Here is a 23,182-nt window from a genome sequence, read left to right on the forward strand (position 1 = left end):
GTTAGCCGTCACTTGACAATTTTTTTATTTTATTTAACAAAAAAATTTGTTCCGAAAATTTATTTTTAAAAAATCGCATTTTTAATTTTTTTTAATTTTTACATGTCAATTTTTTTGAGTCATAATTTATTTGTTACCAAAATTTTTAAAATTATCAAATATCTGTTAAATTAATTTTCATATGTTTTAGCCTGCTTTATTTCTTTCGCTACATGAAAACGTAGCTTGTGTGATCATATATAATACTGAAGTTAGCCGTCAGCTGTCAATTTTAAAAATTTGAATAACAAATCACATTAAAAAAATGCTTCTAAAAATTTTCACTTATAATTTTTATTAATTTTCACATGTGGAATTTTTTAATTAAATTTTTTTTTTAATAATTTAATTGCTATAAAATTCTAAAAAAATTTTGAATGTCAGTCAACTTCAGTGTCATGAACATATGTTATGAAAAATGGCGGCAATTGTAATCAATAACATTTAAATATATAAGAGCTTTGCGAATTGTTGTTAACTTGCACACATAACTTTAATAAAAATAATTCCGCACAAATTTATTTATAAACTGGATAAATACAATTACAAAATGAAGGTAGAGGATGATAGCACTGAAGTTGACATTTTTCGTGATACTTCCTTGAGATATTTAGGTGAGTTAAATTTTTATAAACAAGTGGATAATAATGATAAAAATTATGACAATTAATCCTAGCAGATATTTTGTAAATTTAAGAATTTTTTTAACAAATAAATTAGGTCGAAGAAAATGAGAAAAAAAATTGACATTTAGAAAATTAAAAATAAAAAATCAAATTTTTTAAAAATGATTTTTCGGAGCAAGTTTATTTATTAAAGAAAATTAAGAAATTGTCACGCGACTGCTAATTTTAATGTGATTAAAAATTGTTTGTTTAATTTTTTATAAATTTCAGGTTATACGAATGAAGTCGGTGAAGCTTTTAGAAGTATTGTTCCTAAATCTATTGTCTGGATAAGCTATGTTATTGCCAGTGGTTATGTTGTTGCCGATACAGCTCATAAAGGGATCAAAGAATATGGAGTAAGTGTGCGAAACTTTAAAAAAAAAAATATAAATAATTTTATTTTATTAACAATTTATTTGAACAATAGAAAAGTGGAGCGAAAAATAAAAATAAACGGATTTTCCTTTCTGCATCTGATACGTTAATATGGCAGAGCTTTGCATCAGTGATAATTCCTGGTTTGGTTATCAACAGAATTTGTGCCGGGGTTCGTTTTATGCAAAGAAATGCTAAAAGTCCAATAATGAGGAATCCGTGGATGTCGACTATCGTTGGACTCATTTCTATTCCACTAATAATTCATCCTATTGATGATGGAGTTGAAAGAACTATGGACTCAACATATAGACAGTGGACTGGTTACCATCCACTAAAGGAAATAGAAAATAAATAGTCAATAACTTGTTAAATTAAAATTTCAAGACAATACGAAAGTGTAGTTCAAATTCAAGTTAATAGTATTAAAGAAATTGGACATTCCGGTGTAAATGTTATTTCGTTATAACTAAAATAGTTTATATTGCATATTATGTCAATTTTATTGAATAAAATGTATATTTTATTACGAATGTTCATATTTACTCATTAGTAAGTAACAAATGAAAATAGGCCAACTTTCGTGCCTTACTCATTATTAATTATACTGGAATAAAGAGGCATCTGATTATTTTTAGAAATGTTTTAACTAATAAATTATAGCAAGAAAAATTTATTTTTAAAATTCCATTTTTAGAAGCTCTAAAAAATTATAAATGCTTATAAATTTTTTTTAAACAAATTTCTAGATCTAGTTAAATAATTTTTTAGACCTAGTTTATTATTAAAAATTGATAATACTAAAGTTAGCAGATGTTTCTAAATTTTTAATTTTTTTTTCATTTATTAAATTGGAACAAAAAATATTTTTTAAAAATTGCACTTATAGTTTTTCAAGTTTTTTACAAATGAAATTTTTTTTCTTATTTTTTTGTACTAATTTTTTCAATAAAAAAAATCATAAGAATTTTTAGATGTCGGCTAACTTAGTTTTCATTAAAAATTGTTAAGTATCTGCCAATTTTATCGTCATCATTATTAAAAATTATCAAAATTATTCATTATCAATGAAAAATCAATATTTTAATAATTAAAATCATAAAATTTATATAAATTTGTCGGTAAGTATATTATTTTCAAGACTCAGGTTTATTTATCTGCTTTTTAAAACATTCACCGTGTGGCGCCATAGATGCCTTTGAAAGCAGTGAGCTGCCTGTGAGTATTATCTGTATCTTTTTTACTAATGTTCTGAAATTACAGATTAGCGGAGTATGGTAAATTTTTTTAATTGTTCTATAACTATTTTTTAAATATCATTGTGTCGTATAAAATTTTTTTTTTCAGTTCATACTTTTGGGATGATAATTATAATAATAAAAGGTAATTATTTTTTTTAAATTATTGATAGTAATTACTTAATTGATTTTTTATACAACTGCGATGTTAATTGGTGCGCAAGTGGTAATGTCTGACTAATTGCGAACTATGTCTACTGGCTGACCTGTAACCATTTATCTACTACATTGAATCACAATCAGACAAAATTCAAACTTGAAATTAAAGCTTTGATTGAATCGAACATTGTAAGATATTTTTGAGGTATGTAAACATGAAAATATTTTTGTGAAAATTTTGAATTAATGTAAAAGCTGCTTTTATGTTACAGGTTACTTTGAGTTTCGATAGCTGCTAAAAAATGTTATCAAAAAAATAATTTCATATTAAAAAGAGAAAGTCAACCAAAATACCAGCATTGGAATAATTAGATGTAATCATCAAATATGCATAAAATTATGCTACTTTGAAGTATATGCGTACACGCAGGCATTGGTTTTGTGGCTAATTCTGACCACAAAGCAATGATGGATAATAACTACAAAGTCTTCCAAGAAGTCAGGTGTGGTAAACATTTTTATAGTTTTTTATTTTTTTTCACATTAAAACTTATATTAGATTTTTTTTAACCGTGAAAAATTTCGCATCGGTCATCTGTACACGATTTAGATATTTTCACTGTAAAATTATGTGGTTTTCATTTCAGTAAGTGTTGTCTATGAAAGCCTGTAATATGCATACGATTATTTTAGTTAAAAATGAATAAATAATTTTTTATTATATAATAAAAACAAAAGTACAGTAAAACAGAAATATTTCACAACCGTTATTTATTAAAAACATTATTAGCAATGTGAATTGTATACATAATTGTAAATCCTTCAGCAAAGTGGAACACGTCTAAATAGTCAGCGGCTGTCACCTAGAAAAAACGAAAGAAAATAACAATGGTTATAAATAAATAAATAAATGTGAAAACTAAACAAAAATAATAAATAAACAAATGAATGAAAGAATGAAGATGCATGTAAAATATTCAGGATAAGTTCTCTCTTAAAAGTGTGACGTAGTAACCTGTAGCATTTTGATAGTGCTGAGTGTTTAAACTCACTTTGCTCAAAGGATCGATAGTTAACCAGTCACGAGGCGGCACCATCGGCAGCCGCCACCATCCTTTGCTACTGTCGCGGACGGAAGCTGGTCCATCCCCAGCATTTCTCCCTCTCAGAGGTTTATGTTTCCTTAGCATTCGTTCAGCAGCCATTCTAAAGGCCATGCGGAATAATGTTGGGGGGATAAATCCGCCTTTTTACGGGCTTTTCGACCAATAGCCAACACTCACTATGGAATACTGATTCTGTTGTGGGCGTGACTGAATCCGCAGCTTTTCAGCCCATCATATATCGAGGTGGGGTTCTCAGTCGCAGGTGCGGCCAGTTGGCTGGCGAACTCCGAAGCGAGTGTATTCTGAATTCTTATGTTTATTCAACCCTCTAATTACTTCACGATATTCGCCGGCATCAAACGCGTGTTTATCTGTTTCATTTAACAACAAACACATTATTTGTAAATAAAATATCGGCTTTTAAGTCCTGTGTTGTATAATAACCGATATTGATATCAAATGTAGCAAAACAAAAAAGGATTACTGTGAAAGTATTATTGTAAATTTTTATTTAATTTATATCAATAAGATATAAAACATGCCGCTAATTGTCCGTCGGACTTTGTTGTGGAAATTTAATGTTAAAATAGTCGTCTGTTTTTCGTGACAATATCTATTAAATGTGGATAATTATGTATATAAAATATTGTAATGTGATGGTGATGACACTTTAAATCTAATAGGATAAAAAATTTTGAAAAATGTAAAAATATAAGTTCATTAAAATTCAATGACTCCAACAATATTTGGAATTATTGACATAATTATAGCAATCAATGAATATAACGTAAAATTCGGAGGTACTAACATTTTTTTGTGGTACAAATATTTCAATATTATTAATTAATTTTGTTACAATAAAAAAATATTGTAAACATAAAAATGTGTTTGTGAAATTGAAATAAAAAAATAAGTTTTTAAACATAGTAAGAATTGTTTTAGTGTTAAATTATTTTTGTTATCATATTGTCCATAAATAGTGTTACGGTGTTAGAGTTGAATTACAAAAAAAAAAAATAAATAAAATCTGTAGTGCATGATCCGTGTATTGTGAGTGGACCGCGTGTCGGATATAACTGCAGTAAAGGTGGGTGCGCTGGGGCCCTCGGGACCGTTTGAAAGGTTCGGGTTAGTGGAAGGTGCTCGTATCAGTGGTCCCTTAACCGCCGAGAGAGTGGGGGTGGGGGTGGCCGCTGCCGCGGCTGGGGAGGTGGAGGGGTACGGGGTTGCTGGGGCCGGGGGAGGTGCCCCTGGGGTCACCGCGAGCAGCACCCCCCGATTAAGGGAAGCCACTCTTGGAGGCTCCCGTTGTGCCCCCCTCGCTCTCACCCAGGCCCATAATATTGGTAAGATACCCAAATTACTGCCAATTTTACTCCCCATTCATTCGTTCAACTTTTTCGTTCACTAAATAATTATCTTATTTTTTTTTAAAGTTCTTTTTATTTTTTATTTTACATATACGAATCGAGTCTCAATGATATTCGCGGAGATAGTGGGTTGTATATAATATTAGAATTCTCGTACATTGATACAAAATTTAACTTAATTCAAGAAGAATGATCTTGAACCAAAAGTACCATTTTGAAGGAAATCATTTTCTTGAGTCAAGAGCAAAAATCCTTAAATCAAGAAATTATTTTCAATTCAAGAATTTTTCCTCTTGACTCAAGAAAATTATTTTCTTCAAAATGGTATTCTTGATTCAAGATTTTTTCTTTTGAATCAAGTTAAATTTTTTATTAGTGTATGTTTATTTGAAAAATTTTATAATATTATAGGGTAAAAGACCCCATTACTGATTCTTTCTTTGATTTTGGTACTTATTCAATTAATGAAATCATTAATTTCAATAATGAATATATTATTATTTCGATTTTTACTTGTATACCGTTCTTGGTTTTTACAAGGCTGGGTAGATGGTAGCTGTCGCATTCCGCGAGTGCGCCACCGTCTTGTGTTTTTTTTTTATACTGTCCTTGTTTATTCAACGCTTTTTTGGACCCCAGCACGTCCTCTTTTCACTCCTGTATTTTCACTACATAATCAACCTTATTTTTCGCACATTTATATACTCAACTCTTTATTATTATCACTGCGGCTGTGGACCGACTTGTGCTTTCTGTACTGTATTTACCCTATTCCCCACCCCTTTCTATCGGTTGTTGGAATAGTGGCGATGGGGAAACTACAGAGAAAACCCATGCCAGTACAGTTCGGCTACCGGAGCGACCCCCGACGGTTGGTGTTGGAACTATTCGAACAACCGTCGGGGCTCGAACCCTCGCCTCACGGCATGATGTGCGAACGAACTAACGGGATAATGACTTAACCCGCTCGGCCATCATGCCGCTTTTACCAATAATGAATATATTATTTCTCATCTTTAAGACCTTTAGATCAAAAAAATTTTGAATTTTTATTCCAAGTAGAACGTTTTTTCATTGAAAGAAAAAGTGCCACTAATAGGGGTTAAAGGTGCCACTAATGGGGTCTTTTACCTTAGGACACAAAACAAGTAAAAATTAATATTATATAAATTTTTAAAGTAATGAATTCATCAGGATAGACTTTTCATCAAAGTATTTAGATGATTCTGTTTAACATAAATTACATTTTTGATAAATCAGATAATGAAGGGTATTATTATGTTCGTTTGCGTGACAGATTTTTAACGATATAAATTAATTTTAGTTTGCGGTATTTATAGATACATAATCTGAAGTAAAAAATTCATCGAATATATGATTTGAAGTAAATATTTAAATGCAAAATTTTACATATAAATATTGTCTGACAAAATTTTTTTTTCAAAAGATGTGTTATAATTATTTAAATGAACAGTTTTATACTACAATAATACTAGAAAAAATAAAAAAGTACATAACGATTTTTTACAAAACACGATACTAATTTTTGAAAAAAATATTATTATTTTAAATCAAATAAAAAAGCTCTTAAATAAAGAATTTTATTTTGATTACAGTAAATTTTAATTTATTCGAAAACTTATTTGTTTGACATCATGGAAAATTTAAATTTTTAAAAGATTTTTTTTTCAAATTAAGTTAATTTTTCTATCAGAGCAATTTTTTTCAATTTAATTCCATAGTTACTTTATATTTCACAAAAATAATTCAGAAAATTATATTTTTCAATTATTTGTTTAATGTTCCAAGTACATAAAAAAATTGATTAATTAGATTAAAAATTTTTATTATAATATTGTAACTATTGAGAATTAAATTTTTTTCATTACTCGTGAACTTATAAATGAATCCGTATATATGATGTGCAATTTACACCGTGCATTAATATTACTTTTCTTCACTAAATTTCTTGTATCTCGTATATTTAATCATCAGTGTTTTTTCCTCGATAAAATTTATTAATTTCTCAAAAATCAAAATAAATTTTTCAACTTTCTACTATAATAAAAAATAACAATTTCTTCAACTTGATAGAATCTTGATACACTGTAAAAAATTTGCGGAGTGAACGCGGAGTGAATGAAGAGTGAATGATTTTTAATTGATTCACTCCCAGCGGGAGTGATATTTACTCCGAGAAGGAGTTAATTTTTATTAATAATAAAATTCACTCCGCATTCATTCCCAAAATAAATGAATTTAGAAATAAATAAATTTTTGTAAAGAAAATATTTTTATAAACCCTTTTTATATTTAATTATTAAAAATTTAATTTATTATTTTTAATAATATTTCATTTAAATTATTATTATAATGTTTTTATTTGGGTCATTCCACGTCAAATCGACCAATAGTTGGTCTCGACCCCTTTCGATTTGGACAAATTTTGGTCAGAAGTTTTCTTTTATCTTATATACAGCCGCACGGACACCATCGCGGGAATAGTCAGGAAAGCTTCCTGTGACCTTAAAACGTCGAGATCTGATAAAAACTCCATTTTCGCAAAACGGGGTAAAACCAATAACTTCCCGATTTTTGAAAATTTTCAATTTTTTTAGCGGGAAGTTAAAAATCGCATTGAATAAATTTCAAAGGGGATACTCACTCCCGATTTTTTACAGTGTATGATTGTTTTGTTATACGGAAAAAAGAATAGTTGAAAATTTGTAGCTTAAAGTATATAATTTATAGAAATTGGGTGCTCCAAGCAAAAAATTGGAAAAATTACAATTTCAAAATTTAATTTTTAAAAAACTTTTTTAGATTTACATTTTTAAACTGTAAATTGATATTTTATACTATACACGGAAAAAAGGAAACTCGAAAAATTACAGTTTCAGATTGTAATTATTATAGATTTTCTAAGAATTACATTGTAGAATGTAATATTTACATTGAAAGCTCTGAATATTAAATTAAAAAATTGAATTTAGAAAAATGTTATTTCAAATTGCAATTTTTTTAGTTTTGATTACGACGGGACCGATTTTACATTTTATACTGTAATTTTTCGAGTTTTCTTTTTTCCGTGTAGAAATCATTACTTAAGATTTTATTTCATAAAAATGTTGTTTGAAACTATAAATTTTTTAGTTTTTTGCTCGGAGCTCCTGTTATTACTCCAAAAACTGATTTGTCAATTTTATATTTTTTTAAGTATGTAGGATATAAAATAGAAAAATAAATAATCATAATGAATCTAAATCCCTCATTTTGGAAACGTATCATTCAGAGGATAAGAACATAATCTGCTTCGTTTGCCGTGTATATTCAAATATGCTATAGTTGAGCGCAAGTTGCAAATACTCGCATTTTATCGCCTAATTCTTTTTCGGAGTGTATCTTTATTCGATTGAAAAGAAAATTAAAAAAAAAAAAGAAACAAGGGATATCCACACTCCAAATAGAACTTAATAATTATATTTAAATATTTGATTTCAACTGAAGTACTAAAATTTGAAAAATTAGTCACTTTTCATAAATTTGAAGAATACCGATCAACTTTTTCTTCCATATACTATTAACGACCTCGTTAAGAATCTATATCGTTATAAAATTTGTGTACATACCCCCAAAAGATCATAAACTTTCTTAAACTGTATTTTGCATGTTTGCATTCTTCGATTTTTATTTCCAGGGTGCCTCGGATATAATGCAGTAGTCTTTAACGTCCATTGTTCTCTCAGTGTAACGCCCAAAACAAATTTATGATGATGACGTTTATAAAAAAAGTGCACATATGTTGAAAGCATATATAAGCTCCTATTTATGTTTATATAAATGTCATCGATTCATATTTCGATCGGACGGTATATATACAACTAGCTGTTACTCGCCCGTTTTGCTGTGCGCTTTATAGAATTGCATTTTTAGATTTAGACTTGAAATTTAATTAGAGTATTGTTTTGACTTGCACAGATTCCAAATTCTGTTGAATTGGCATGCACCTTTTATCCATGTCATTGTTTTAGCTAATATTCATTGTAACTTTCAATGTGCAATCATTGTAACATTCACGTGTCTTTCTTACAAAAATGAATAATAATTGATATGAAAAAAAAAAATTGTAATGAGCATTGAAAGTTTTAGTTAAAGAAATTGCAGGTCTCATAAGTGAATAAATCTGCATAGTATATAAACATAACCAATAGAATTAAAAATTTATTTTAAACAAATGACAATCGAATAAAATAAATTTAGTTACAATAAAAATGCATTATTTCTAAGTCAAAAAAAATATAGGTTCCGGATAAGTAATCACCACCATATCATATACTAAAACCTTCTCCGAAACACGCTGCATCTTATGGTATTAGTATTATTCCGATCGGTTTAGTAGTTTTCGCAGTATAACCGAACAAAAAAACCGGCTCTCCATTTATTAGTATAGATAAGACTAATTTTTTACATTGACCAAGTGGTGAAATTTTATAAACTCTCATTACATTTAAAACGAAAAAATATTATTGAAATCGTAAAATTTTGTAAAGAATATAATCGAAATACGTAAATAAGGTTTCACCATAAAATCCAGCATGAAAATTCGGGGACTAGTATAAAAGGTCGTGATTCGCACGAAGGAGGATGCCAATAAAGGGGAATGTGAGGGTTAACAAGCAGAAGGGGTAGTTGCTCGGTTAAGAGTGCCGGTAGCATGAGAGTAGCTCCGCCCATCGGAGGAAACCACGAGGAACACATGAAAGTCCCGAGACAGAGAAAGAAAGTGTCTAAGTTTGCTGTAGAGATAGAGCATAGTATAAAGTGACTTTGGAAATAAATGAAAATAATAAAGTACAATGTACTTGAAAAGTTTATGTACTGATAACAATAGAAAAACACGTGAGAAAGTAAACATTAAAAACTTTCTGACGATATTAAAATAAAAAATAATTTATAATATTGTGTTAATAATTTTTTAATTATTTATTAAAAGTATTCTTTGTGCATTATGCTCAGAACAATGGCACTAAACTTTATAATCTCTTAAATATCAAATTATTTATTAGTTAACGTTATCCGAATAAGTCGTATAATATATAATGTATTTATTATTCCAATTATGTGAATTATAATTTTTTACGCAAAAAATCATTTGATATTGTGAATAAAAATGGGCAATAATTAAAATAGATCCATAATATACACACATAAATATACGGAATATATGAATAAGCATATTATTAATTAATTTGAATTAATATACCTATATCATTTAAAAACAAATCAATCATTTTAATTTAGCAATTAAAGTTTTTTTAGTGGAACTATTCATTAACTAATAATAAATAATCATTAATTACCATTATAAGTCAATTTTCATATCTTACGTTTTTCGTTTTATATATTCACATTATAATATGATTTTAAACATAATTTTTATTAAAAGAATATCATACCAAAAATAGTAATTATTATTATTATTATTATTATTATTATTATTATTATTATTATTATTATTATTATTATTATTATTATTATTATTATTATTATTATTATTATTATTATTATTATTATTATTATTGTTATTGCTTATAAAATTGATGTAAATTTACACATGTACTTTATACATAGATATAGAAGATAATTGGTAGATAAATACATGTTGTTTATTTAATGTTTTTGCAATATATGATAGTGGTTCTTGCATCATATTTAATTTTATCAACTTGACTAATTTATAATTTTAATAATTTGAAAGTTCCTCTAACTTTACTACAGTACACTTTTTTTTAATGAAAAAATCATTAAATATTCCCCGAGGAAAAATTGCAACTTTAAATTTATCAAAATTACATGGAAATAGAGAAAAACTAATAGCTATAACCTGACTTTATGCTGAGTTATATTTTGTTAAGGAAAATATATAAAGTTTGATAATCTTTTATATTAGTTTCATACGTTTTTATAATTTTCGTTCTAAAATTTTTTATGGTGAATATGTTACAAAAAAAGTAGTAACCATTATTAGTTTTGAAAACGTAACATTTAACGCTGACGAACTTTTGTTCAATTTTAGCATATTAGAACTAAAACGTATAGTTCAAATTGTGATAATGAATTTAGGGAGAATTTTAATGAATGAAATGAAAATAAGTGAATTTTAAAAATAGTTTTTTTAAAAGTTACTACTGACGAAAATCTTGTCTTATAAAAATATCAATTGAAGCTTTAAAATTTTTTCGATTATTAATGGTAAATCCTTCATGTATACTATTATTTATAAGTCATATTTTCGAATAATTATATATTAAACGAAATTGAATGTCAAAATGGATAGAACAGTTAGTTAATTTGAATTAATTAATTAAAAAACTTCAATTCAAAAAATACTTATTATTTTGTTCAAATAATTTTAATTGAATGAGAATGTTTTCAAAATAACGACATAAATAAAAAGTGCTATAAGAGACTATCTAATCGGATATTATAAAAAACGTACATAATTAAATAACATTTTTGCAGGGTAAATGTAGTGATTTTCATTTAATTCCGATTTTAAAAATTTTTTTTCAAAGCATGGACCACCTAAGAAAATTAATTTTGTTTTTCTCCTTCTTCATTGAATCGTTTGGTTAACAAAAAAAATTTAGGAGCTTATTTTGTCTCCTTTTCTTCTTCTACTTATGTTCTTTGATATATACATTAAGCAAATGTCTCAACACGAAGAAAAATGTGATTAAGAGACAGCTTTTGCAGTTTGATGAAACTGATCGATTTGATACGAGATACAGGCGATATGTTTGAGTTAGAAACAGACAGTATATATTGATGACATGTGTCTCATCAAACAGTAGATCAACGTGTTTATTCGTATAAATATGTTAATAAATTGATTTTTTAATAAGGCAGGATGTATTTGAAAATTAATTTTTTTTTTTGTTAAAGTCAAATACTTGTATAGATTGTTTTCTTTTATGTTTCACTTGAAAATTTATACTCCCAATATTTTACTTTCATTTTAGATAATCAATTTCAATTAATAAATATTTGTATAAATTATCCATAAACTTAAAAATCGCACAACGAATATTCGGAAATTAATTAGAAAATCTTAAGTCTACACTGAAAAAAAATTTAATTTAAATCAAGATGAAAATTCTTGAACCAAGAAAATGATTTTGAAGAGTTTCATTATCTTGAATTAACACAAAAAATTCTTCAATCAAGTAAGATTTACTTAAGTCAAAAATGATTTCTTGGTTTAAGAATTTTTCTACTAAAATCAAGAAGATGAAATTCTTCAAAATTATTTACTTGATTCAAGTAATTTTTTTTTTCTGTGTAGTGATGTTCGTCGTTTTTATTTCCACCTTATTAGACAATAGTATGTACTTTTCAACCTCAAATAATATATAAAATTAATGTTTACAGGGAGGTGTGGTTTGGCAATGCTCCTGTCGTGTGCAGGGTGCAAGAAACCAATAATGGACAAATTTTTTCTTAATGTTTTGGAGCGAGCGTGGCATGGTGACTGCGTAAGATGCTTCGATTGTGGAACCGAGCTTCAGGAAAAGTGTTTTTCCCGTGAATCCAAATTATTTTGTCGGAATGATTTCTACAGGTAATTCATTTTTTTTTTCATGCTTTATACCTTACAATACACACTACGTATAAAATAAATAAGGACACACCGAATTAATTTAAGATTGCTTAAAAGTTTTGATTGTTCGTATACGACATTGTATTGATAAAAATTATTAATTTTATCTGTAATGTAAGTACAGCCAATTCTCATTAAAGTTCTTTCAGTCGTTCAGGGGATGAAAAAAAGATACAACTTACGTAACTTTATTGAGGATTATTACTGTACTACCTGAAATTCAATGTGTTATAAATCGTAAATTAAAAATATTATCGAGACAGATACATTCCAGATATTTCGTGACAAGTATATAGGCAAAAAAATAATAAAATATAATTCCTCAGAAGAGTTAGGACCTTTTTGCGCATAATCAAAATATATGGATCATAAAACTTTTTTCTTTCAAGTCTCCTGATTTATACTTCGAAACTTTTATATATGTATTATTACTCATCAAACTAGAAAAAAAAAATCGTAATAGATATGAATGATGAGTGAAAATAATTACGCGCCTATAATATATAATCTTTGGATGATTATTATGAATCAGAATTACACTCGCTGAGAACCAATTAAATTTTTTACAAGGTATATCTTTTTCATCCAAAGGTCACAATTTACATTTTGATATTATAAGAAAAAAAAATTATTAGTAACCTTTGGAATATCGTTTTTTTCTAATCTTAGGGTGTCAGTTTCACACATAAAAATTCAGCGATATATTTCCAGACGAAAAAAAATAAATTTTTGGCTTTGGTATACATTTTTTTAATTTAAACAAAAAATTATGTCAGCAAGAATTATAGAGTTTTGATGAAAATTAAAATTTTAGACTGAATAGATAATTATAAGGAAGAATGTTTGCTTTCAAGTGAAACCTGGATAAGTCAGATTCGAAGGTACCAAGATATTTTTTTCTTAATAGTATATAGAGGTTTCTTAATTATCCGAGGTTCAGACAATCATTCTAAATAACAAACATAATTTTATGCATAAAGTGTAATATTTCAAATTATTTATTTCATTATTTGTTTATCTCATTTAGTATATACATGCATGGAAATATAAATTAACTCGAATCAAGAGAAAAATTCTTGAACCAAGTAAAATTTAGTTAAATCTAGAAAAATTTTTTAATTTCAGAATTTTTATACTCAAATCAAGAAGATGAAGTTCTTCGAAATAATTTACTTGATTCGTTAATTTTTTTTCAGTTTCGTTAAATTTGTTATTATCAGAAAGATCATCTTGACGGGAATTGGTAAATGATTCGAGCATTTTCACGATATTACATCTTTTTTGGTGATAGTAAATTTTTTATATCATGTTTTTGGAGTATATTTTTTAATAGTTTGTTTCGTCATATTTTCCATTAATTAAAAATTAAAATTATTGGTAATTGATCCTATCATAGCATTACTATTTATTTAATTTTTTTTCAAAAGTATCTAAGCTATGTATATTGTGATTAAAAATATCAAAAAATCATTAAGCCAAAGTTCTTTTATTTATAATATGTAATTCTCGACAGTTACTTATTTAACGCAGGTTGATAGTAGGAACTACTTAAATTTTATTCTTTGAAATTCATGACATTAAAAGGAAAATTTTTTTATATTAATAAGGATTAATTAAGAAAATTATTTTCCGCCTTTTTAGTAGTTTTTATTTTTTTTTAAGTGGCAGAATTGCTCCCTGTCAGTATACTATCTGCAGTCCTTCTGTTCTACTTCTCGTCTCATCGGACGAGATGTTGAGAAGATGTCCATTCATTTTAAAACTCATTCAAATAGACATGAATGTAATAAAAAGTAAATTTAAAAGATTAAAAAAACAATCCATTAAAAAAGTGAAACATTAAAAATACGGCGGAAAGGTAAGAAACGATAACCGGTCGCGTGAAAGACTTATATATAGTTAGCTCGTAAATAACCCCGCAATTCACAGCGCGAGAAGTAACTCTCAGCGTTTGGTTGTTTCTCATATACACTGGACCAATATATATGATGTGAATTCTTAACTCAAAGAGTCGAGGTGAATTCTCAAGTCAAAGTCGTATTGACGTGAACGATGCGACTGTGTTAGTATAGTATTAGTGTAGAACCAAACGCAAAACGCACGATCAACTGCTATGTGTAGTTTGCATGCATGTCTGCTATATTAGTTATAGTATAAGTATAAGTAGTACTGTATAGGCCTACCTACTCGCACACGTCGTAACGTTAACGTTGCGAACTAAACGTGGAAATATAATAAATGTACCATGACGCTGGCTCGTGAGATTCAAGTCCGTTGGGCGTGACGGGTACGCCAGAGAGTCGAACTAACGCCGTCTTCCTTTCCAGGAAGGTCTAGACATCCTCGGCTATGGGGATTCGTATATGAAGACAACATTTTTACACTGACCACTTTCAGAGTGACTATGTGTTCACGAGAGTTTAATGTTTTTCTTTAAGAGTAATTAATCTCCTATATTATGACTTTTATTTATGATTTAACGAAATAATGTTCATTTTTTTGTTGCACAATACCAAGTTTGCCTTGGTGAAATTTATATTCTTAATTAGTATTTACTACTATTGTAATTTTGCAGTTCTAAAAGCTTGATTTTATATGAGAAAAAAATTTACTTGATCCAGAATTTTGATCGTGAATTTCTTCTTGAATAATGAATATTTATACTTCACTTTAGAATGTCTTCATTCATGTTTCCATGAATTTTAGAAAAATGATCATTAAGATATTAAAAAAAAACTTTTTGCGTTTTATTTGCTCAAATAAATTATCAAATTACTATAGTAAATAATTCTTGCCACTTGTACTCTTTTAGTTCTAAGCTCTTTATCTTTAATTTTAATAAATTTTATACTGTCTTATGCTGTCTAATGGCTTTGACTTAAAAGTTCCGTAATATGAAGTAGAACTCTGAGAAAATTGTTTTTTTAAATCGGAAGGGTCAGACTTTTTAAAAATGAAAATTTTTAACTTTAAACATAAATAAGTAAATAATAATTACTTCGAATAAATTTTGTATATTTTTTCCTGAAACTAAATTTAAAGATAAAAAATTATTCCCAATTTTTCATGAATATCAATATTTACTACTAATCGTTAATTAAAAATGTTTCACCTGAAAATTTTGAAAATCAATAACTCAGAATGATTTCGGGTAAAAGGTTAAAAATTATTGTGTTATATGGTTGCTTTTAATACGTACTACAACAAAAAAGTTGGCAAAATTAAAAGGCTCTAGTAAAAAAATTCGGCGATTCGGCAAGAAATTACTCGTATATTACATACAGTTATATCAATATATAGTAGAGTATCTGAGTACTAATTTTAACAATTGCGAATTATTTATATAGTTATTCAGATCCTTTAAGATGGGTCAAAACGTTGCGAAGTAAAAGTATTTTGTTTTGACGGTTCTCACCGACCCATCTTTTGATTTTAATCAATAATTGCAAATTATATAATACATGATATACTGTTTTAATAAATCTAATCGCGCATTTAAATTCTGAGTCGAAGCATCGAACGTACGGGAACTTGATGTAGTTAATTTAAATTACCACGACTTACTTAATAAATTACTAACTGAATAAATGCAAAGTTTGTCGACTCTTTTTGACAGATTATACCTCGAAATTTATTTAGACTGAAGTATTGACTAAAGGAAAGTTTAGACAAAAAAGAATTTTACTTTGATAAAAATTAAAAAAAAATTGTTTTTAATTATGAAATTTAGCTTAAATTTACTAGTATTTGAATCAAGTAAAATTTACTTAAACCAAGAAAAAATTTCTTAGTTTAAGAATTTTTCTACTCAAATCAAGTAAATTTTTTTCTCTGTGTAAGCTTAAGGCAATATTACCTTCAGTTATAGAATTACCGTTCAGAATTCAGTGAAACTTGTCATACTAGCACATAATAATTAGATAATGAGGCAGTTAAATTTTCAAAGAGCATATAAGAATCAGAAAGAAGAAATTAATATAAAAGAAATTTTTGCTTTTACCATTCACCCTTATGAGAAATTACAAAATTTATTTTATTACTGAAAACATTTGTAACGGAAAAATCAATTACTATCTATTTTAATTCAAGCCGAACAACTAATTTCTGAATGAATATTATTCATGGCAAAAACAAAAGCTGATGAGAAGAGAGCCAACGAATTTCCCGGCTTTTTATGTAGTACTGAAACAAAAGCTTTATCTCGATGATTCAATAAATTATGAATATTAATATTAGTAATTCAATGATTCGAAATGAAAAATATAATAAAATGTATCATTTATGTATTCATGAATTCTGTTTTTATCTCGGATGTATTATATAAATTACGCAACATAAATTAATTTGATCTTTTTTCTGTATTTTGATTATTAATCACCATTATATTATAATTAGTAGTTAAATCAAAGTATTTTCATTAGTATGTTTATTAATTATTAATCACCATTATTTTTTTATAAAAACAATAAAGGATTCATAGTTTTTAGAACTTAAAATAAATATAAAGTAGGAATTAAGCGATATGATGACAAGTGTCATAATTTATTGCTCATCATTTTTTAGTTATAGTCAAAGATACTTTCTTAAAAAAAGGACAATAATTAGTCATAATAATTCATGATTTAATGAAATTATTATTGTCACATTAAAACAATAAAGTACGTAACAATTTCTTTGTCTTATAAAAGAATAAAACCACTTATAGATTTATACTTTTTTTTACAGATTTCTCTGAATATTTGTCATAGTCAATTTTCAATACACGGAAAAAAAAATACAAAAGTTACATTTTATATTGTAACGCAGAGCTTCGAAAAAAAGCTGAAAAAATCACTGTTTCAGATTAAAATTTTATAAACTTTGTAAGACACTTTTAAAAATGTGAAGTGACAATCAAAACTGAAAAAATCGATGTTTAAAATTAAAATTACAAAAATATCATTTCGAACTGTAATTTTTATATTTTTCTTTTTTCTGTGCAGCTAAAAAAACTTGTGAGATTTGAAACGAAAAAAGTGGTCGCCTGAAACAGAAAATTGATGCATTAATAGTTTAATTAACCATTTTATTGCACCGCAAATGATGGGAACTGATAAATAAGTTCTCTTATTCATATAGCTGTATACTCCCTACACTTCTTATAGTTACGTATGGCATGTGACCCATGTTTTTCGTTTCAAATCTTACCAGTTTTTTGATAGCTATTAAGAATTGACGTTGACAAATTTTCAGGACAATTGCTGTAAGAAGGTTGGTGTGTGCATGTGGTTTTATTCTTTAGGAGATAGAGAAAAATTATTTTGTACTTTTTAATGATTTGTAAAAACGTGGTAAATTGATCACATGATTTAATTCCATTACTATTTTTTTATTTTTAGTATTCTATGGGCGAACTTTCGTAATTAGTTTTGAATATTTCAATGAGATAATTACAAAAATATGCAAAAAATTTTATATATTTAAATATATTCTGACTGAACAGATATATAAAAAAGAATTTAATATAAATGTGGTATCAATAATAATAATTGTAGTTCTAGTAATTTTTACCCTAGGTCTCCCTAAACATACACTGATAGAAGGATTTGTTATACTATGATACTATAGTTAAAAATATTTGTTAATATTTAACAAATCATCTATTAGAGACCACTTTTTAGTATTAAACAAATATTTTTTAGTATTTAAAAAGATTTATTAATATTTAATAAATGAATATCAGATTTATTAAATATAAACAAATCATTTTAAATATTAAGAAAAATTAATTTAATACTAAAAAGTAGTCTCTAATAAATGATTTGTTAATTATTAAAAAATATTTTTTAATACAAATAAATCCTTGTATCAGTGTAACTATCCACTATTTTAAGTTTAAGTTAAAAATAAGTTTTATTATAAAAAATTTTCTAAAACTTGCTATTGAAGTACTAAGCAGTAAAACTAAAATGAATACATAAAAGTAATCAACCTATATAAGTTAACATATTTACATGCAGTTACATAGATTTTAGTTTTGAAGTTAACGAATAGCAAGCTAAATAAAATCAAACTCTAAAATCTAAAGTTTACTTTAGTACTAATAAAATACTTACACATCACCTTCACATACTTCATGTACTCGCTATCGTGAATTGGTAGAAGCAAATGAAAGGCATTGAATTCACGGGTTCAGTTCTTTGATGAATTTATGTTAGCATATATGTTATTAGCTCGCTAGTCAGTACATTTATGATGAATGTATATTATCCTTACATGTTCTCTGTGTAGTGATAAACAGAAAAACTTACATATATACATTTTATTAATTTATAAATAAGAAAATTAATGTGCACAAGTCATTTATGTGAGAAGTAATGTAATATACAAAAATGATCGGGGACCTAAGTGAGAGAGAGTGGGACAGAAGGACAAAAAATACGAGACACGTACGAGAAACCGTGAACGCCGGTCCATAACAAATCGTGCTCCATCTCTTCCCTTTTTTCTGGTTTTTTATGTAGTATCCTCTGTTCCACATAAATTTTTTATTCTCAGCTAGAAGAATATCTACGGTTTATTATTTTCAAAAAATTTTTTAACCCACTTAAAATTTTTTTTTATTTTCATTTTTGCAATTTATTCTTTTGTTTTATGTTTTATCTGTTATTTTTTTTTTTTGAGAAGAGTTCAGAAAAAGTTCATCAGCTTATTATACACCTAAACTCTGAACACTTTTATTTTTTTTTAACCTTATAACTTTATTTCAATTTTATTTTAGCCTGTTTTGTTTTTGCGTCTGGACTTAAGAGTCTACTAGGCTATTTCTTGCCTTCGTCTATTAGCGATTTATTTTCACGGTCAGCCAATATGCGAGGTAGAAAAGGTTTTCGCATATGAAATTCAACTTTGAATGAAAATAAAATAAAAGACTGGAAATATATATAATAATGCAGAGTTAATATATGTGAATGAGATGAGAAAAGAATAAGAAGAGAAAAGGAAAGAAAAAAGAGTAAAAAAATAAAAAAAAGAATGGAAAGAAATGAAGCAGGGTGCAAAAAATAAAAAATTTTTAAGTCAGTGAATTTACTATGAGAATGGGAGTAACTAATTGCTATAATTAATTAAATAATTCCTGTAATTAGGCGAGTGAGGATGGAGTCGCAAACGCAAAATATGCCTTCAGGATATATATACTTTCTACTGTAAAAAAATCAAAGCTTCTGATGATGCTCCTCTATAATATATGTCATCAAATGCCGTGCAAATACCTTTTCTCGCCTTACAATTTCTGGATACAATTTTTTGCCATCGAGATAATTACATCTTCTTTGTATTGATTATTATGATAATTTTATAGTGATTATTTTTTAACTTCTATTTACACTGGCAGGTTATTATAATTTACAAAGGTTATATTATACCAAAACAAGTTGTTGAAGAATAAATATTCCATTTCTTTCAGTGCTCAATATTTTTGAATTTTTACTAATCTTTGTGAAAAAATTTAAGGGATTACATAGGTCTTGAACGAAAAAAAGCATGTTTACCTGAATTTTTTTTCCATATGATAACATAACTTACTGTGTTTAAAACATTGAGTATATCATAGACTGATTGAAAATTTAAACAGTATTTTCAGAAATTTTTATCATAAAATGTTGGAAATTGAGCCAGTGTAAATTAATTTCAGGAGATTTTAAAAAAGAGAGTGCTGGAGGTGGTCACGATAACTCGTAATAGCTTTATCGGAAATTAAAAAACCAAAAAATTTCTTTTCCTAGATAAACATAGTTCATAATTGAACAGAGGATTTTTTTTCCATTGCAAATGATTTCGAATTCCAATTTTTTTTAAAAGGTTAAAAATTTCTAAAAAAGATATCTTTTTAGTCAGCTAATGAGATGAGTTATTGAACATTCAGAAAGATTTTCGAAAACAACAAAATTCTTTGGATTACCATGTTGTTTTCATGTAATTTTCAAATTACTTGACTAATTTATTTAAAAATCTTAGAATGTCACTACTTCGTAATACTGAGAGCTATCGAAATTGGTCGAATTGATTGAGAAATCTTATCAAAAAATTCATCAATAATTTTTCAATCACACTGATTAACACAGAAATCTAATCAGTGTCAATGATTGAGAAATCCGTCAGAAAAATTTATAAAAATATAAGTAAAATTATTAGAATCTGAGTTGATATTTGAGCAACAATTAATGACTCTTTTTAAAAATTGAAGAATAAAATTCAAAGATTTTAAAAAAACAGAATGCTAATTTCGAACTCTGTAAAAATAGACTCGAAAAAAATGTAATTTCATTTTTGGTAACCGTGCTTTATGTTTCCCGTTTTACATGTAATTTGATTCAATAATTAGAATAATAGAAACCAATAAATTTAAATTAACATTTAAGTCGGCGAAGTTTTTTTTCTTAATTAGTACAATAATGAATAATTTTTCAGGTTTATTTTTTTTTGATTTATTATTTAAATAAAAATTTTTTCGTTTACCTCATCTGTGTTCTGTTTCATTCATTTTTTTTTTTTTTTAAACTGCCTTAGACTCAATAATTTTTTCTGTGTCAAATAATCATCCAATTTATTTTAAGAAGAAATTTTGATTTGTACGTTTTTCTCGATGTTTATAGCCTTCGCTAAAATCACTAATAAATATAAATTTCAAAATAACACCAAATTATTAAATTCATATTTTTATAAATATTTTATCTTGTCATTCCACTTTTTTTTTCGTCTAATTTATGTCCAATATAATAATGTTAATTTATTAAGATCTAAATTAATATAATTTATTATAAATAATTTCAATAAACATCACTATTAATAAGTGACAATCATCGATAAACAGATTTATTGATTTGTTTGCATAGCCGTCTAATTTTTTTGTCAGCAATAAAAAAATTCTTAAATAATTTCACAATAATAATAAAAATAGTAAATAAGCTATAAGAAATAAATTAACACCTGACTAGTAAGAATTTATACGTGTAGATGCACATGCAATCAATGATTTATTATCATATACCTACACTTTCATTTAATGAAACGACACAGTTGAGTATTAACTGTACATAATAATGTGTATATTTATTTTTATTTGTTGCTACAGGAGATATGGAACAAAGTGCAGTGGATGTCTTCAAGGCATAAGCCCCCAAGACCTTGTGAGAAAAGCAAGAGATAAAGTTTTTCATCTAAACTGCTTCACCTGCCTTGTTTGTCGAAGGCAGCTGAGCACTGGCGAGGAGCTCTATGTCCTGGACGACAACAAGTTTGTCTGCAAGCAAGACTACTTGTCGGGAAAGCCCCTGCCGGACGCCCGTCACGCTCATAGTCATCATGGTAAGTCATCCGTACGCGTATCCACGTAGAAACGAAACGCCAAGAAGTCACTCTCAAACCGCGGGATTAGGAAACGCTCCAGCGACTCGTTAGATGTTTTTTTTTATTTTTTTTTTTTTTTTACGATATTATTCTTCCTTGAGACTTTTTTCATCAGTTCAGAGTTATATGATTTACGTCTTACTAAATTTGAAACAGGTCCACTTCAAAATCGAATGTTTCGTACAGTAGACTATTAAATCTTGAGTGTTTAATAAATTAAGAAATTTTCAAGTAATTGGTTTAAATAACGATCAAAATTATACACAGTAAAAAATTTTTCGTCATTTTGTAGAGTTTTAAAAACTTGTGTGTTGAATATTACACTCTAGTATGTAGAATTTAACATTCTAAAGTGTTAAATCATTAAATCAACACATGAGAATGTTAAATTCTACACACTAGAGTGTAATTTCAACACACAAATTTTAACACACTGATAGAAGGATTTGTTTATAGTTAAAAATATTTGTTAATATTTAACAAATCATTTATTAGAGACCACTTTTTAGTCCTTAATAAATATTTCTTAGTATTTAAAAAGATTTATTAATATTTAATAAATGAATATCAGATTTATTAAATACAAACAAATCATTTTAAATGCTAAGAAATATTTGTTTAATGCTAAAAAGTGGTCTCTAATAAATAATTTGTTAACTATTAACAAATATTTTTTGGTACAATTAAATCCTTCTATCAGTGCACTCTACAGAATGACAAAAAATTTTTTACTGTGTAAAACATACTCTTGTGATTAAAGATTAATTGAAGTTGATGAAAATTTGAAATTTCAAGAAAATTAAAACTCTTTATTTGTCGTAAAGAAAAATAGTGATTAACGTATTTGTTCCAAATATTTTGAGAAAAATTAACTTTATTAAAGAGAAAAATATTGAATCAAGTAAGTCACTTTAAGGAATTTCGTTATCTTAATTCAAGTAGAAAAGGTTTTGAACCAAGTAAAATTTCTTGTTTCAAAAACTTTTCCTGGATTTTTTACAACAAATTGAGCATATTAAAAACTTCACAATAATAACATCGGTGGTATACTATATATGTATGACGTTACTTTTTTATATTGTTATTAATACATACACAATTCCAAACAGAACGCGTAGTTAATACGCATTTAGATTTCATGTAAAGTGTTTGAATTTTTTACATAATTGTAATGAAA

The 23,182-nt window shown here is 26.8% G+C and overlaps 2 protein-coding genes across 7 annotated transcripts in view; both read left to right on the plus strand.

Moving 5' to 3' along the window:
• Positions 1 to 428: 428 nt before the first annotated feature.
• LOC123260538 (mitochondrial fission process protein 1) lies at positions 429 to 1,611 on the plus strand. Its single transcript, XM_044721681.1, has 3 exons — positions 429 to 653; positions 936 to 1,063; positions 1,135 to 1,611. Exons 1-3 carry the CDS (start codon positions 590 to 592, stop codon positions 1,438 to 1,440), a joined length of 498 nt encoding a protein of 165 aa, XP_044577616.1. The 5' UTR covers positions 429 to 589; the 3' UTR covers positions 1,441 to 1,611.
• An 818-nt stretch (positions 1,612 to 2,429) lies between these two features.
• LOC123260536 (LIM/homeobox protein Lhx5-like) overlaps positions 2,430 to 23,182 on the plus strand; it is a 31,344-nt gene continuing 10,591 nt past the window's right edge. For 5 of the 6 annotated variants that reach the window (XM_044721677.1, XM_044721674.1, XM_044721676.1 and 2 more), the window contains exons 1-5: positions 2,430 to 2,465; positions 2,545 to 2,684; positions 2,752 to 2,982; positions 12,387 to 12,576; positions 21,731 to 21,963. In XM_044721677.1, coding sequence (XP_044577612.1) covers positions 12,404 to 12,576; positions 21,731 to 21,963 — 406 coding nt within the window. In that variant the 5' untranslated portion in view covers positions 2,430 to 2,465; positions 2,545 to 2,684; positions 2,752 to 2,982; positions 12,387 to 12,403. Of the gene's footprint in view, positions 2,466 to 2,544; positions 2,685 to 2,751; positions 2,983 to 4,640; positions 4,932 to 12,386; positions 12,577 to 21,730; positions 21,964 to 23,182 lie in introns of those variants that run through there. The other variant, XM_044721679.1, reaches the window with a different exon arrangement.

The sequence above is a fragment of the Cotesia glomerata genome, linkage group LG3 (assembly GCF_020080835.1).
Source record: "Cotesia glomerata isolate CgM1 linkage group LG3, MPM_Cglom_v2.3, whole genome shotgun sequence".
Classification (NCBI taxonomy): domain Eukaryota; kingdom Metazoa; phylum Arthropoda; class Insecta; order Hymenoptera; family Braconidae; genus Cotesia; species Cotesia glomerata.

Excerpts from the sequence above, each read along its gene's own strand:
- LOC123260538 (XM_044721681.1), top strand. The coding sequence starts at position 590 with ATGAAGGTAGAGGATGATAGCACTGAAGTTGACATTTTTCGTGATACT. Across the intron at positions 654-935 it reads TACTTCCTTGAGATATTTAG|GTTATACGAATGAAGTCGGT; the intron begins GTGAGTTAAATT and ends TATAAATTTCAG. Across the intron at positions 1,064-1,134 it reads AAGGGATCAAAGAATATGGA|AAAAGTGGAGCGAAAAATAA; the intron begins GTAAGTGTGCGA and ends TTTGAACAATAG.